The sequence below is a fragment of the Pelmatolapia mariae genome, linkage group LG10_11, assembly GCF_036321145.2.
Source record: "Pelmatolapia mariae isolate MD_Pm_ZW linkage group LG10_11, Pm_UMD_F_2, whole genome shotgun sequence".
In the NCBI taxonomy this organism is placed as follows: Eukaryota; Metazoa; Chordata; class Actinopteri; order Cichliformes; family Cichlidae; genus Pelmatolapia; species Pelmatolapia mariae.
Window position 1 is genome coordinate 60,605,080 of NC_086236.1, and position 13,956 is coordinate 60,619,035.

Below are 13,956 nucleotides of genomic sequence, written 5' to 3' on the forward strand. Positions count from 1 at the left end.
TAGGTTTTTCTCTTGTATCATGTAAATTTTCACTTTTGCAAAACATTCAAAACTAGTGTCATGAAGAGGGAAAGACCTTGCATTATTTTTTATAAGGATTTGTGATTTCTATATCATTATATGATATGTTATGGAGACAGTTTAGATCAGAGGTGTTAAACTTATTTTAGTACATGGGATACATGCACTTGACATTTTGACATCTCTCAAAATGTGTATAACTGGTAGAGATGCTGCCTCCATACACGCCCTTAGTTTTTTGCATTCAGCGGATCGGCTGTCATTACATGCACATATTCCAGTTCATAAAGGCAGAAAACCTTTACCCGTGGAGTTTTGCTAAATAAACAATATTTATCACTCAGTTTTTTTAATGTAAAAACATTTACTTTTAAATAGTAATGCTGGCATTGCATCACTAACACAATCCTGATAGTATTTTATTATAAACACTGAGTAATTAACGAGTTCACATCATTTTAAATGATATCCAGTAAAGCAAATTGGTCCCTGTGCGGCACCACGGCGGTATATTTGACACCCTTGGTTTAGCCCATATTGGTATGTGCTAAACCCACATTAGCCCATAATGGTATCACCCAGTCTGCGTGGTTAAAATGGTGCACGGCGCCAAAATTAATGTATGAACGCTGAAGTCCAGAGGACATGTGGGCCAATCACAGACATATTAAGAATGAGTGAGAAGTTAGTGTCCAATGGCAACATATTATAGCTTGAGTGATACTTATATTGGCCAATCGTTTTCATCGTTAAACGCCTATTGTGGGCGTGGTTAATCACTTCCAGGACGCTCATGAAATTTTTTGTTTATCTACACGGGACAAGGCATGGCGTGCGAAGGTGGGTGTCCGAGTACGATCTTTTTCTTAGGTTTAAACTTAATGCACCTTCACTGCAGGCTAACACCGGACGTCATTTAAACATTTTTCAGTCAAGTCACCCGTACAAATCACTTTACTTCCTTCATAGATTTCAAAGTAATTAAACTCGAAAGTTGGGATTATAATTCTCCTGAAAGTAGGAGCAGAAAATGGTTTTCTTACATATGTCTCGTTGCTAGTAATAATCAATTTGACAGCTGGGTTGCAGACACATAAAATCTGTGATGTTGATGGTTGAATCACACAAACTAGTGGTTAGCAGATTTTGTCTTCATATTGACCGGAAGTGGTATTACAGGGATACGATTTTAGAGGAGACTTGTCCATACACATTTGATAAAAGTTGCCTCCGCGTTGTTTAACGCTGTTTAGATCACTACACATTGGGTGTTTGCAGGAATACAACGGTACAGGTACAGTTAGCTAGTCAATAAGTAACGATGAACTTTAACTTAACGCTATGGTGGGTGGGAGTCAATTAGCCATTCAGGCTAACGCTAGCTGCACAGGTTTCTAATTAGGCTATTCGATCTTTGTTTTAAAGCCCTGTTAAAACTAATGTTACCTTAATTATGCGTTAACATTACAGTTTATGCATTATGTTACCCGTGTTTATGTGCAGCACTCTTCCTGTCTTGCGCTTTGCCAGGAATGGATGCTACTCAGATGATCAGTGACTCAATCTTGGAGTCAGATGAGGAAGATAACGAAGAGGAGATTGAAAATAAGAGGGGACGACCGTTGGCTAAACTGTGCATCTTGAAAAATAAACACATACCCGAGGCAGGTGAGTGGCTAACTGATGTTGTTTTTACACGTGATCTGCACAGTCTGGTACTACTTAAGATAACCTTTATTAGTCCCACACGTGGGAAATTTGTAAATCTTGTATATAGAGGGAGTAACATTTGATCCTTTGGAGAATTTGCAACTTTGCTCAGTTACAATGAAATGAACAGCCTCTAATTAGTATGCTAGTTTCATTTTAATAAAGAGGGACAGAATATAAACACATTACATAATATTTGATCCCCCTTAATAGTTAGTGATGAAACTCTTGTTGGCAAAGGATCAACATGGTCCAGTGCATTGACCCATTAATTCGGTGAAGTTGTCCGGTACCCTCAGCATTAAAACAGCCCCAAAGCATAATTTTTCCACCTCCATGCTTGACTGTGGAGATGGTGTTCTTTGGGTCGTACTCTACATTTCACTGCCAAAGAGCTGAATTTTGGTTTTATCTGACCACAGCACTTTATCCCACACCTTCTCTGAATCATTTAGCTGTTCACTGGCAAACTTAAGACGAGCCTGTACATGTGCCTTCTTGAACAGGGAAGGCAAGATTTCAATCCATTACAGTGTAGTATGTTATTAGTGGTGTTCTTGGCTGCTTTCAGATCATTAACAACCTCCTCCCATGTAGTTTTGGCCCAGCAGTTGTGACTTTCTCACCAAGCTTTTTGCTGATGGTCTTGCAGCCCATTCCAGCCTCGTGCAGGTCTAAAATCTTGTCCAGGACATTCTTTGACAGCTCTTTGGTCCTGCCCATGTTGGTGGAGCGGTTGGAGTGTAAAAAGTGCATTCTTCTGATTTATTGTAATGTTGTACACAGCCAATCTGCAGGTGCAAGAATTCTGGTTGGATTCAAGAGGATCAAATACTTACTTCACTCAATGACATCCAAATCAAAACTTGTAATGTTTTTTCTCCTGGATTTTGGTTAATGTTCTGTCTCTCTCAATTAAATTGATGTTTTATAAGCAAATAAAGTAAAATAAACTAAACAAAACTGACTGGCAACAAATAGGGAAGCCAGTTTGGGAGTAGCATTTTAAAGTATTCCACTGCAGCATTTTAAACCAGCTGCAGTGACACACTGACGCTCGAATAAAGACGCTGAAATGAAATGAAGGCATAAATAAATAGATCTGAACCAGAGCAATGGCTTCACCTTTCTGACTATATATCTAAGTATATCGTTAATGATGATGCTCTCTTTCACACAGAGTTTCCCCTCTTTTTGGGTGATAATGTGCTTGGCCGTGACCCCAACTCCTGCACTGTGCCCTTGCCGGCGTCCTCAGTGTCCAAACAGCATGCTACTATCTGCCTTTGTGTGTACCGGAGACGTGCCTGTCGCAGTGAAGTGGACATGGAAGCTTTGGTTTGGGACTTAGGGAGCATGAATGGGACCCGCAAGGGCCGCTTAAAGCTGACTCCTAATGTACGCTATGCCCTCAGTGAAGGTGACAGTTTGGTGGTGGCGGACATCCCGTGTCAGTTTGTCTGCTGTGGTGTAGACTCTTCTCAGGGGGACGCAGGCTCTCCTCTGAGACAAAATTCAGGGGTAAAGACCAAGTTGCCAGATGCCTCGGGAGAAAAGGGAGATGACACAAGCACCGACAGCAAGAAAAGTGTCAATGGAGGGACTGAGACTCCTGTCAGAGCCAGCTGCCTGACCTTTGAGCAAACTCCCCATCAGCCACAGGGGACCTTGGTCCCAGAATCTGACTCAGACTCAGACAGCGAAACAGGAGTAAGAGGAGAAAGAAGACGAAGGACTCTAGGTTTGTATATTATGTAAATATTTATAACTATTGAAGCTATGCTTTTTGGACCTGGTGTTTACAAGTTGACTTTTATTCTCTTTGTAGTGTCTGATTCTGACTCCCATAAATCCAGCCCCATCAGCTCGTCATTCTTGAGTCCCCCAAACAAAGTTGTCCCTGAAAGGTATACCCATAAAAATAAGCTATTTATTGGTATTCTTTTTGTAACTGTGATTATACTACTGGCTTAGCCATACCCCATTAATACATATGTTTGACTTGTTCATTGTAAGATCTGTTAATTAGTTTTTTCCCTGTTCTACAGTGACAATGAAAGCCCCATGACAGTCTCTTCTTCCTCTAAAAATAAACCAAACAGACATGACAGCTTCACCACACAGGAGACAGATGTAGATGCGGCGCGACAGCAGTTGGAGAAAAAAAAAGTGGTTGCACTTGTGGAGGACAGTGAAGAGGAGGAAGAAAGAGCAGTGCAAGCGGGGACAAAGTTTCTGAAAGGGGGTTGGCATATGCCAGTGGAAAAGGAAAGCAATGCCAGTCTTACAGGAGACGGTGAATTGTCAACACCAGCAGTCTCTACAGACGCAATCCCTGCATTTAACATGGACAGTGACACTGATGTGGAGGGAGAGGACGAAGAAGTGGCATCAGCGGGGCCTGTGACCTTGAATACAAACCAACAAGTTGATCAACCTCCAAAGACGGCCCAGTTTCACATGGACAGTGACACAGATATCGATGAGGATGATGATGCTTCAGGTAAAGCTCCCAAAGCTCTGCCTTCCTCTGATGAGAACGCCAAAACTCCTCATGCTGTTTCAGTTATTCCGCCTGAAGGCGTCACCATAGACAGTGACACTGATGTGGACGATGATGCGGTCGTGTCAGGCGCTGCCACAAAAGCAGGACCAACAGTATGTCAGAGTGCGCACACAGCAGACTCTGCTTTTTCAGTGCAGCCAGAAGATTTTCACCTCCACAGTGACACTGATGTAGATGAGGACGAAGAGGAAGAAGCAAAAAATAAAACGGATGAAACGCCTGATAAATCAGATATAAAGCTTACAGCTCTTAAATCTGCTCCTGACAACCTGCAGATAGAGAGTGACACGGATGACGAGGCTCTCCCTGTCCCTGCCACCAGTAAACCCTCAGTGGTTGCTGCTGTTGCAGATTCACGCCCCACTGCAGGTGCAGATGCTGATTTGGAGATTCTCTCTGACAGCGACACAGATGTGGAAGATGCATCTCTTCTGGCTATACCTGTTGGTGTCACAACCTTGTCAGCTTCTCCTGGCCCAACTTTAAAGGCTTCTCTGGCAGATTCTGATGCAGATACAGATGTGGATGAATCTAGCGTGCCCCCTGCTGGGGATGAGGCTAAACCAGCTGATGTCAGAGTCGACGGTGATACAGAAGATAAGAAGTCAGATATTGGAGAAGAAGGTGAGGACCAGGTGCCCGGGCTGCACAGGGAAAATACACCTGGGTTGCTGGCTCCCCTTCTGCAGAACTGCTCCACTCCTGTGCAGATGTCAGGTATTCAATCAATCTTCAGAATTCATTTAGACTGCAAATATCTACTAGTCTGTTTTATTGCATTACCTTTCTAAATACTTTCTAAAATTCAGTAACTAATTATATATGACATATATCAGTGGCACAGTTTTAGGTGAGGCGCACTCTGAGGATTGAACTAGCCTGTGATGTTACAGTGGTCTCTTTACAGGATATCACAATGACTTCTAATGCAGTAATTGCAAAAACTACAATCTAAAAAAAATATATTTCAAAGAAAATAATACAAATATGTGAAGTGTATTGTTGGTGCTCAAAATAAAGACACAGCGCCTGCAGGAGAGAGAGGTTTGAAATGAAGAAATCGATCTGTTTTTAAGTGAGTGGACTTGAGATTCTGTGTTAACTTCTTCGATCCAATTGTGTAAAGTGTTTGTTGTGTTGCGATGAGAAAGCATCAAGTGTAAATTGACTTTTACTTTGGATTTCAGATGAAGAAGTGGAAGATATGGCAACTCAAGCCTTCGTCAGTCCCTCTTCAGGTTCATTAAGGCGTGAGTAAATGACTTTTAATAATGTCAAACGAGTCTGTTTCAAAAACATTAGTTAATTTTTTTCTCTTGGCCAACAGGAGTGGCAGTGCCTGCAGTAAGACCTGTAGTATTGTCGCCCTGCTCAGACATCCAGGAGGAGGAGGATTTTGCTGTGGCTGAAACGCAGTCCTTTACAATTCAGAGCCGTGACCGTGAGAGCAGTGAGGAACCAACCCAAGCTTTTGTACTTGAGTCTTCTTGTGACAATAAAAATGACCAATCTACCAAAGAAGAGTCTTTCCAGCTGGGACTGTCTGACAGCAGCCACCTGCAGTGTCCAGACAAAGCTTTAGCTATGGAGAGCACCCAAGCTTTTGTTTCTGTGGAAAGGGGTGTGAACCTGGAAGATACCCAAGCATATGCAGCCATGTCAGCTGCAGACAGATCCTCTGCAGAAAATGACGCAAACCTGGAGGCCACACAGGACTATGTAGAAGATAAAGAGCTTGAGCGATATCAAGTAGATGTGGCCTTAGAAGCAACACAGGCATATGTGGCAGAGCCGTACAGTCACGCTGAGGATGATACAGATGATGATACTTGTGAGACTCAGCCTTCAGACTTTACTGCCTCTTCTACTCTTGCCATAGCAGAAACCCAACCAATGTTGCCTATTGCAGGAGAGGAGGATCTGCCAGCTGAAAATCCAGTTTGCTCTGTTCAACAAATTCAGCTGAGATCCCTCAAGGAGGATGATGCAAAGGTAGCTCAGCCTCAGAAGGCCCTCAGCGACGCTCAGTCTGTAACTGAAACTCAGCCCATGTGTACAAGTGACAGTGAAGCAAGTGATGATGAAGGCTCATTTCCAGCTCAGCGAAACAGAACAGCAAAGCCACTGCCACTTGAAGAAGCGCAGACACAAGATCTCACTTGTTCAGAGTTGTCGCTTTCTGAAACCCAGCCCATGCACGGTGGAATTGCTGAAACCCAGCCCATGGCTACATGTGAAGATGATGATGAAGACTCAATGCCAGGCCCGAGAAAAAGGAAAGCAAAGCAGCTTCATCTCGAAGAAGAGGAGACGCAACCTGTCACAGACTCTGAGCTCTCCACTGCTGAAACCCAGCCCATCGCTACATGTGACGATGATGATGAAGACTCAATGCCAGGCCCACGAAAAAGGAAAGCAAAGCAGCTGCAGCCTGAAGAAGAGACGCAACCCCTTGCTAGTTCTGAAGGCTCTGCTCTGGAAACTCAGCCCTTGAGTACAAATGAAGGCCAGCAAAGTGATGAAGAGGACGTGATTGCATGCACTCGGAAAAGAAAAGCAAAGCCACTTCAGCTTGAAGAGGAGCAGACGCAGCCCCTCGCTAGTGCTGATGTTGAAACCCCGGCAGTAGTGACAGGTAAATGTGATGATAAGGACTCAATTCCAGGTCCACGGAAAAGAAAAGCAAAGCAGATGAAGCTTGAAGAGGAGACACAGCCAGTCGATAATTCTAAAATTACGCCTGTTAAAACTCGACCCTTGACAACAAAAACCGGATTATCGTCTTCAGAAGAATCTGAAGCTGGAACCAGTGGAGCTTGCGTTCCAAATTTAAGAGTGACAAGAGCAAAACCGAGAGAAGAGGAAGATCAGGCGGAGTGTCCTGGACCATCCAAGAGGCAGACTAGAGGAAGAAGTGGAAAAACTTTGTCTGATGATCACAACAATAAGGAAATGGTAAAACGGGCTAGAGGGAAAAAGATAACGAAGCAGCAGAAACATGATGGTAAGGAAGAGGATGAAATACCTGTAAGAGAAAGAAACAAGAAGGCTGTGAATAAGAGCCTGATAAAGCAACAAGATGGGAAATCTAGAGAGGAGGAAGATGGTGCAGATCTCAGACAAGAAAGAGAAGAAAATGACAAAGAAAGGAGGACGACTGAAGAAAGAGAGAAGGATCAGGACAGGATAGAAAGGCAACTCATGGAAGAGAAGTTAGAAACAGAAAGAAGAGTAAATGAAGAACAAGAAAGATTGCAGGCTGAAGATGCAGCGAGAGCAGAGAGGGAAATCAAGGAGAAGGAAGAACAACAGAAAATAGAGTCTGAAAGGATTGAAAGAGAAGAGAGGGAGAGGTTAGAGAGAGAAGAAAAAGAGAGATTAGAAAGGGAACGAAAGGAACAAGAAAAAGAAACTGCAAAGAGGGAACAAGAAGAGAGGCTTGAGCGGGAGCAACAACTGCAAGCAAGACTCGAGAGAGAAGAAAGGGAAATGGAGGAGAGAGAGAAAGTGGAGAAAGAAAAAGAAGCCCAAGAAAAACAGTTGAAAGAACTGGAAGAAAAGAAAGAGGAACAAGACAAATCCAAAACGCCTTCAAGAGGCCGAAGAACAACCAGAAGAACTATTGCTTCACAGAGCACAGCAGAGCCAGACCAAGACTCAACTGTATCAACCAATGACGATTTCCCAGCAAGGAGAACCAGATCACGCTCAAACTCCTCCAACTCGGTCAGCTCAGAGAGGTCTGCTTCAAGTGTCCACGCTCAGGAAAGCAAGGGCAGAGGCCGAGGGAGAGGGCGAGGGACGAGGAGGACCAGTGAGACACCCCAGAAACCCGTCGCCAGAAGCAGCAATCGAAGGACCACTGTGGCTGCAGGGGCCGTAGAGCACGAGCCTGACTCGTCCAACTCACTAACCCCTGAGGTTTCAAGCTACAGCGTGAGCTCTCATAACAGAGGAAGAGGAGGCAGGCAGCGAGGAAGAGCGAGGAAAACAGAACATGACCCAGACTCTATCCCTTCTGTTAGTCAGAGTCAAAGTGATCAGAATTTAAGCCCTGCCAGGGGAAGAAAGGGCAAGAAAGCTGAGGAGTCCTCCAATGAGGCTCTCCATAAAAATGGTGAAGAGGACTCTCAGCCGGCTACAACCACTAGAGGGCGACAACAAGCCAGTGCAGCTACAGATGAGGAAGACCAGTCGAAGCAAGAGGAAGCATGCACTAGCGAGGAATCACTACCTAAAAGGAATGTCAGGGGCAGAGGTCAGAGAGCAGTAAAGAGTGAAACTGTGGAGAAACCAGTTGCTCCTGCGGTCAGTGGTGATGATGATGATGATGAGGCTAAAGATAAAAGAAAAACAACGAGAGACTTGGAGGCAAATACTGGAGCAGATCTCAGCTGCAGCAAAAGGAAAGAAAGATCTTCAAAAACGGCAGAAACAGACGAGGAAGAAGGAAAAGGAAAAACAAACGATGAGATTCCTGTTAGTTTACAAGGGAAGAAAAGAGGTAGAGCATCCACCGCTCAGGCAAAGAAGAGCACAAAAGAGTCTCTCTCGGAGGTGGAGGAGGAGGAGGAGAGAGAAAAGATGGAGGGTGAGACTGTGGAGAAAAAAGTCAGAGGGCGACAATCAGCGGTCTCGAGAAAGAAGAAAGAGGAGCTGGAAGAAAGTGGGACATCTTTAACCGCCACAAATCAAGATGCAAATTTGGAGGCATCAGAGGTGACTATTGCTTCACTTTTAAACATACGCGGCCAAATGGAAACCATTAAGATGCGGTTTTGATTGAAACAAAAAAGCATTAACATTGAAGGGTAAATCAGATGAAATGGAAAGCTGAGTAGTAAATAATTAGTGTCGAGAAGTTCTGTTGTGAAGGAAGGCTTTTACCTTGGCTCAAGGCCATGGTGCATTTTCCTCTCTGAGTCAGCCTTTTCAATATTGATGTACTACCATCAACATGAGTTACTCTCTCTGTTTCCTCCACTTTCTCTACAGCAGTCTAACCTGCTCTGCATCACTGCTAATGAATTAAGTGGTTTAGTGGTCATCCAGTCACTTCCTCCACTTACATTTTATGGTGTTTGCTTTCTGGTACAAGATGTTGTACCATCTTCTTCGTATGTTCCATACTTTGCCCTTCGCTGTCTTCAACCTGTTTTGTTTTCCCTGTCTTTACCTACCCTCTCCCCTATAACAGCCCCAGACTCCAACCAGCAACGCATCCCGGAAGCGGCAAGCTCCTGCAAATATCTCTCCCGTGGCAAAGAGTCCTCGCTCCTCCTCTGCATCCCCAGCAGCAAGTGGTCGACTACAAACTGCAGGCCAGGCATACAAGGTCTCTTTGGTTGTGTTAGCAAAACACGCATTTTGTGTTTAGGAAAGAGACGCTCATACGGTGGTAGCTAGGCTGATCAAACCTAGCCTAAGACATCTGAATCATAGTGGCAAATCCTATATTTGTATATTTATATACTTGACATCATATTAAGAAACACTATTCTAAACTATCTTGGCCTCTCGACAATGCTCTCAGTCATATTACTGAGCTGTAGCCAGTGAACCTTATTATTTATGGAAAGTCCACCACGTGGTGCTAGCATTACATGCTCTTCCAGTCTTTTCCCAATTTTTCCTGAAACATGCTGCTGGCACTACATTTAAAATGAGTGCATATGTATGTTTACAATTACAGTTTAATATAGGGTTTCAATCTTTTGGCAATTCATTAGGCTTTAGTCTTATAAACATTTTACTCAGTGTCCTAATAGAATTGTAAAATTCATGTTGTGGTTTTGTTAGCATCATATTATCGATCAAGCTTTCAGAAGTCACCGCTCCTGCTCAAAACTTTTGGATATTTGGGCGCATTATAATAAACTAAACACAAAACCTCCTCCATCTAACCTCTGTGCACAGTGGTCTATTATAACAGCAGTATCTACTCATCCAAATCATTGAAAGTAAAAGTATTTCACTAAGCGTTGCATTCACACTTAGAGCTGCGTAATCAATTTGTGCAGGGTTAAAGTTATTTTTGGTTTGTTCGTGCAGATGAGAGCAGGTGTTTTGAGCTCACGAAATCATTGTTCCGCTAACCTCCTGCAGCTTGTTCTGAAATTTCAATCGACTCTGGGGCATAACTGTAAAATGCATGACAGTGCTTTTCTTTGAGAGAAATACCTAATTTCACACCTCCGTTTTGCCTGCATGGCATGGTTGACTTGAGGCTTTTGCTTTCACAGGTTCTGTTCACTGGGGTGATGGATCAAGCAGGGGAGAAAGTGTTGGCGTGCTTAGGCGGCAGCATGGCTAAAGGTGTGGGAGACATGAACTGCCTTGTGACTGACAAAGTACGCAGGACTGTCAAATTCCTTTGTGCTCTGGCCAAAGGCATTCCAATTGTCACTACAGACTGGCTGGAAAAGGTACGTTTGCAAAACTGCAGACAGAAGAGTTCTCTCTTAATTTATTGCAGATGTATATTATGATAATAGTCACCCTTCTTCTCTGTTTTAGAGTGGCAAAGCTGGGAGCTTCCTGTCTCCCTCCTCTTTTATTGTTAAGGATCCTGAGCAGGAGAAGAAGTTTAATTTCTCCTTGCACGAGTCTCTAAGGATTGCCAGCAGCCAGCCTCTCTTAAAGGTACTCACTCATTTTTCCTTAGAGTGAGAGGTTGACAGTGTGCCATTAACAGTATTTCCACTAGCAGACGGCACGGGGGTGGTGCATGATGTTTTCGTGATGGGAACCCATAAACGTTTGAGTCATCCTCAGTCTAAATCTGGTTTAATACTTCCCTTCGAGCATTGTTTTGAGCCGAGCCTCTTTATTGTTAGCAATGTTCAAATCTTCAAAACAGCAGCCTGTGGATTGTTTATCATCATTCTGTGGCTTAGGGGAAAGTAATTTGATATTTGCTGTAAATATACTGATTATGTTGCATGTATTATGTTTCTCAGCTTGCGCTATTTCATAGAAGCTTGTAAAGGCATACCTTGTTACAACATAATACCAGCTAAAATTAGACATATAATATCAAATTTCAATCCCAGGAGGCTTTTACTAAATTTCTTGAAGAGATTAAATAAAAATAGATCCACTCATCCATCTATTTTCTTCCGCTTATCGGATTCAGGGTTGCGGTGGAGCCTATCCCAGCTGTCCTTGGACAAAAAGCAAATAGACCATTGGTTGTATTCCAAATAAAAATAGAGCAAAATGCTGTGCCTTCTTTCTGTCTCAGGGATACGAGGTCCATGTTACTAGATCGGTTAAGCCAGAGCCAGTTCATATGAAGGACATCATTTCCTCCAGTGGAGCTACCTTTCTACCAAAGATGCCCTCTTCTAATAAGGTGCCAGTTAAGCTGAGAGGCCTTCTCCGGCCAAACATTACATGAAATAAGTCTTTGCTTATGATGTTTATTACCTAAATATTAATTCCTCTTCTATTTTCTGTCACCCCCGTCTCCCTCTCTGGCTCTTAGCCTCACACTGTAGTGATTTCCTGCGAGGAGGACTGGCCTCTGTGTCGCCCGGCTCTGTCTGCATCTCTCCCTGTCGTCACCGCTGAGTTCATCCTCACAGGGATCCTGCAGCAGAAACTCAATTTTCAGTCCCACACACTCTCGCCTTCCACAGCAAATGTACAACCTGCAGGTGGCAGAGGAAGGGGCAGGAGGAAGACTTAGTACTCCCGGAGCAAAAATACAGTGACTGTCTGTGTATGAAATCTTTAGCTGTGAGGTTTGTCCGTCATTTCTGGATACACTTTAAAACTGCAGACCGGTAAAACACCTGTTAGCTATTGGACTGTGAAAGACTGTATTGAATGTATTGTCGATTGTCCACTGATGTAAATGCGTCATTTACAGACGCCGTCAGTGCTGGAAGAATGTGCATTATTTGACTGTCCATCATCAAATATTCAAAGCTAATTTTACAACTTTCCAAGAGAATGAACTGAGAAACAAACAGAAAAGGGAGTTAACTTAAGACATTTTGGAAGAATGGTGAAAACTTTCTTTCTAACCTTGTTTGTGCAGTCTTTTTCTTTTGCCTTGTACACACAAACACATTGAAACTGTTAAAGCTACCTCCCCTCTGCTTCAAACCCTTCTTTTTTATGTAGAAACAAGCAGAGCAGGAAATTAACACTGCTAAACTGCTGGTACCCTCCATGTGTGCTAACTGCTTCAGCTCAATCAGCCTGTTTGGCAGGTAACCAACCTTGAAGAGGGAGTGTGTGTAAATCATGGTGGATGGGAGAATAGATGTGGCGATGGTGTCTGTTATGGAATCCAACAGCCTTGTAGTCAGAGGAAAAAAGCTTGTTTCCGGCCTACATAAGAAGTTCATAGTGCCTTTTTAAATGGAGATAATCACGAAGCTACCCACGTGTCTTTCTGGGGGTTTTTCTGTCTCCATTAACCACCATCATCTACTCCATTAAGGCCTTATCCCATCCTGTTCCTCCAGAGAGAACAAGACAGACTGCAGATGCACCTTCTGCATCAACGCCTTTATGGTGTTTGTTCTCGCCATCGATGTCTGTTTGCTTTATATGTGCATGTGGGGTTTTTTTTGTGTACTTTGTTTTTTTTGTGTAATGCACAAAGCTTGATTACTGATTACTGACCCACTGTCACTGCTGTGTCACTGGTGTTTTAAAGATGGTAGCTTGTCATTTTTAGAATTGTTAGCCTGCTAATGCCTTAACTTGAAGTATGTCTTTGTATCAAATAATGAAATGTCTCCATTATCAATGAAAAACATTAAATATTTTCCAGCTGTAACCACACTGTGCTGAGTTTAAAATTTCACAGACTGAAGTTTCTAAATCCAAAAATTGACTTTCAAGTTAAATCTTTTTGTTTTTCAGTAGATTTGATTGTAATTTTAGACTGCTGAGGACCTCATAAATGAAGAAGGGGGTATATTAATTGGGAAGAGCAGAGGATTAGTGAGGAGGACGTAAGGGCAGCTATGAAGAGTGGAAGGGGGTTGGTCCACCTGTGGAGATGTTCAGGAGAGAGGGCAGTCAACTTTTTGACCATATTTTTGACATGCCCTTGGAGAGTGAGAGGATGTCTGAGGAATGGAGATGTGTATTGATACTGACTTTAAAGAACAAGGGTGATGAGTGGAAGGGTTTTAACTACAGAGAGATAATGTGGAGGTATGCTGCAGAAAGAAGAGGTACAGAAATCAGTAGAAGCAAAACATGACCATGAAACGGAGAGAGGTGGAAAAGTGAAGTGGATAAAGGATTTTAAAGACGGAGCTGCCAACAGGCAGGAATATAAGAGGAAGACCACCAAGAAGATGAGTGGATGTAAGGAGAACATGCTGAGGTTTGGTGTGGAAGAAGAGGATACCTGGGTGAGATGGAGATGGATGACCTACTGTGGTGACCCCAAATGGCATAAGTGGCTCTTCGTTTTCTGGCATCTTCTTGGCAAAAAAGCAAACAAAGCAATAGTTTGAGGAAATGATGGACAATTTTTTGTGTTTGTATAAAAAATATGTGGTAAAAACAGTAGGTAGATAAAGTAGGTAAACAACAAATACTTTAATAAGGTAAAAGCATGTCTCAAATTAAAGATAATATAGCCTATTAAAAAAAAATTAAGTACATCTAAACATATCAACGATATATAA

At 43.0% G+C, this 13,956-nt stretch overlaps 1 protein-coding gene across 2 annotated transcripts; it reads left to right on the forward strand.

Moving 5' to 3' along the window:
• Positions 1 to 844: 844 nt before the first annotated feature.
• mdc1 (mediator of DNA damage checkpoint 1) lies at positions 845 to 13,079 on the forward strand. 2 transcript variants are annotated; one of them, XM_063487177.1, is made up of 12 exons: positions 845 to 861; positions 1,552 to 1,689; positions 2,912 to 3,472; positions 3,560 to 3,638; positions 3,780 to 5,014; positions 5,485 to 5,547; positions 5,625 to 9,016; positions 9,495 to 9,632; positions 10,540 to 10,722; positions 10,814 to 10,939; positions 11,541 to 11,651; positions 11,784 to 13,079. In XM_063487177.1, exons 1-12 carry the CDS (start codon positions 849 to 851, stop codon positions 11,985 to 11,987), a joined length of 6,243 nt encoding a protein of 2,080 aa, XP_063343247.1. In that variant the 5' UTR covers positions 845 to 848; the 3' UTR covers positions 11,988 to 13,079. The 2 variants fall into 2 exon arrangements, with proteins under 2 accessions (XP_063343247.1, XP_063343248.1); XM_063487178.1 differs by lacking the exon at positions 845 to 861 and adding an exon at positions 1,206 to 1,315.
• Positions 13,080 to 13,956: the final 877 nt, after the last annotated feature.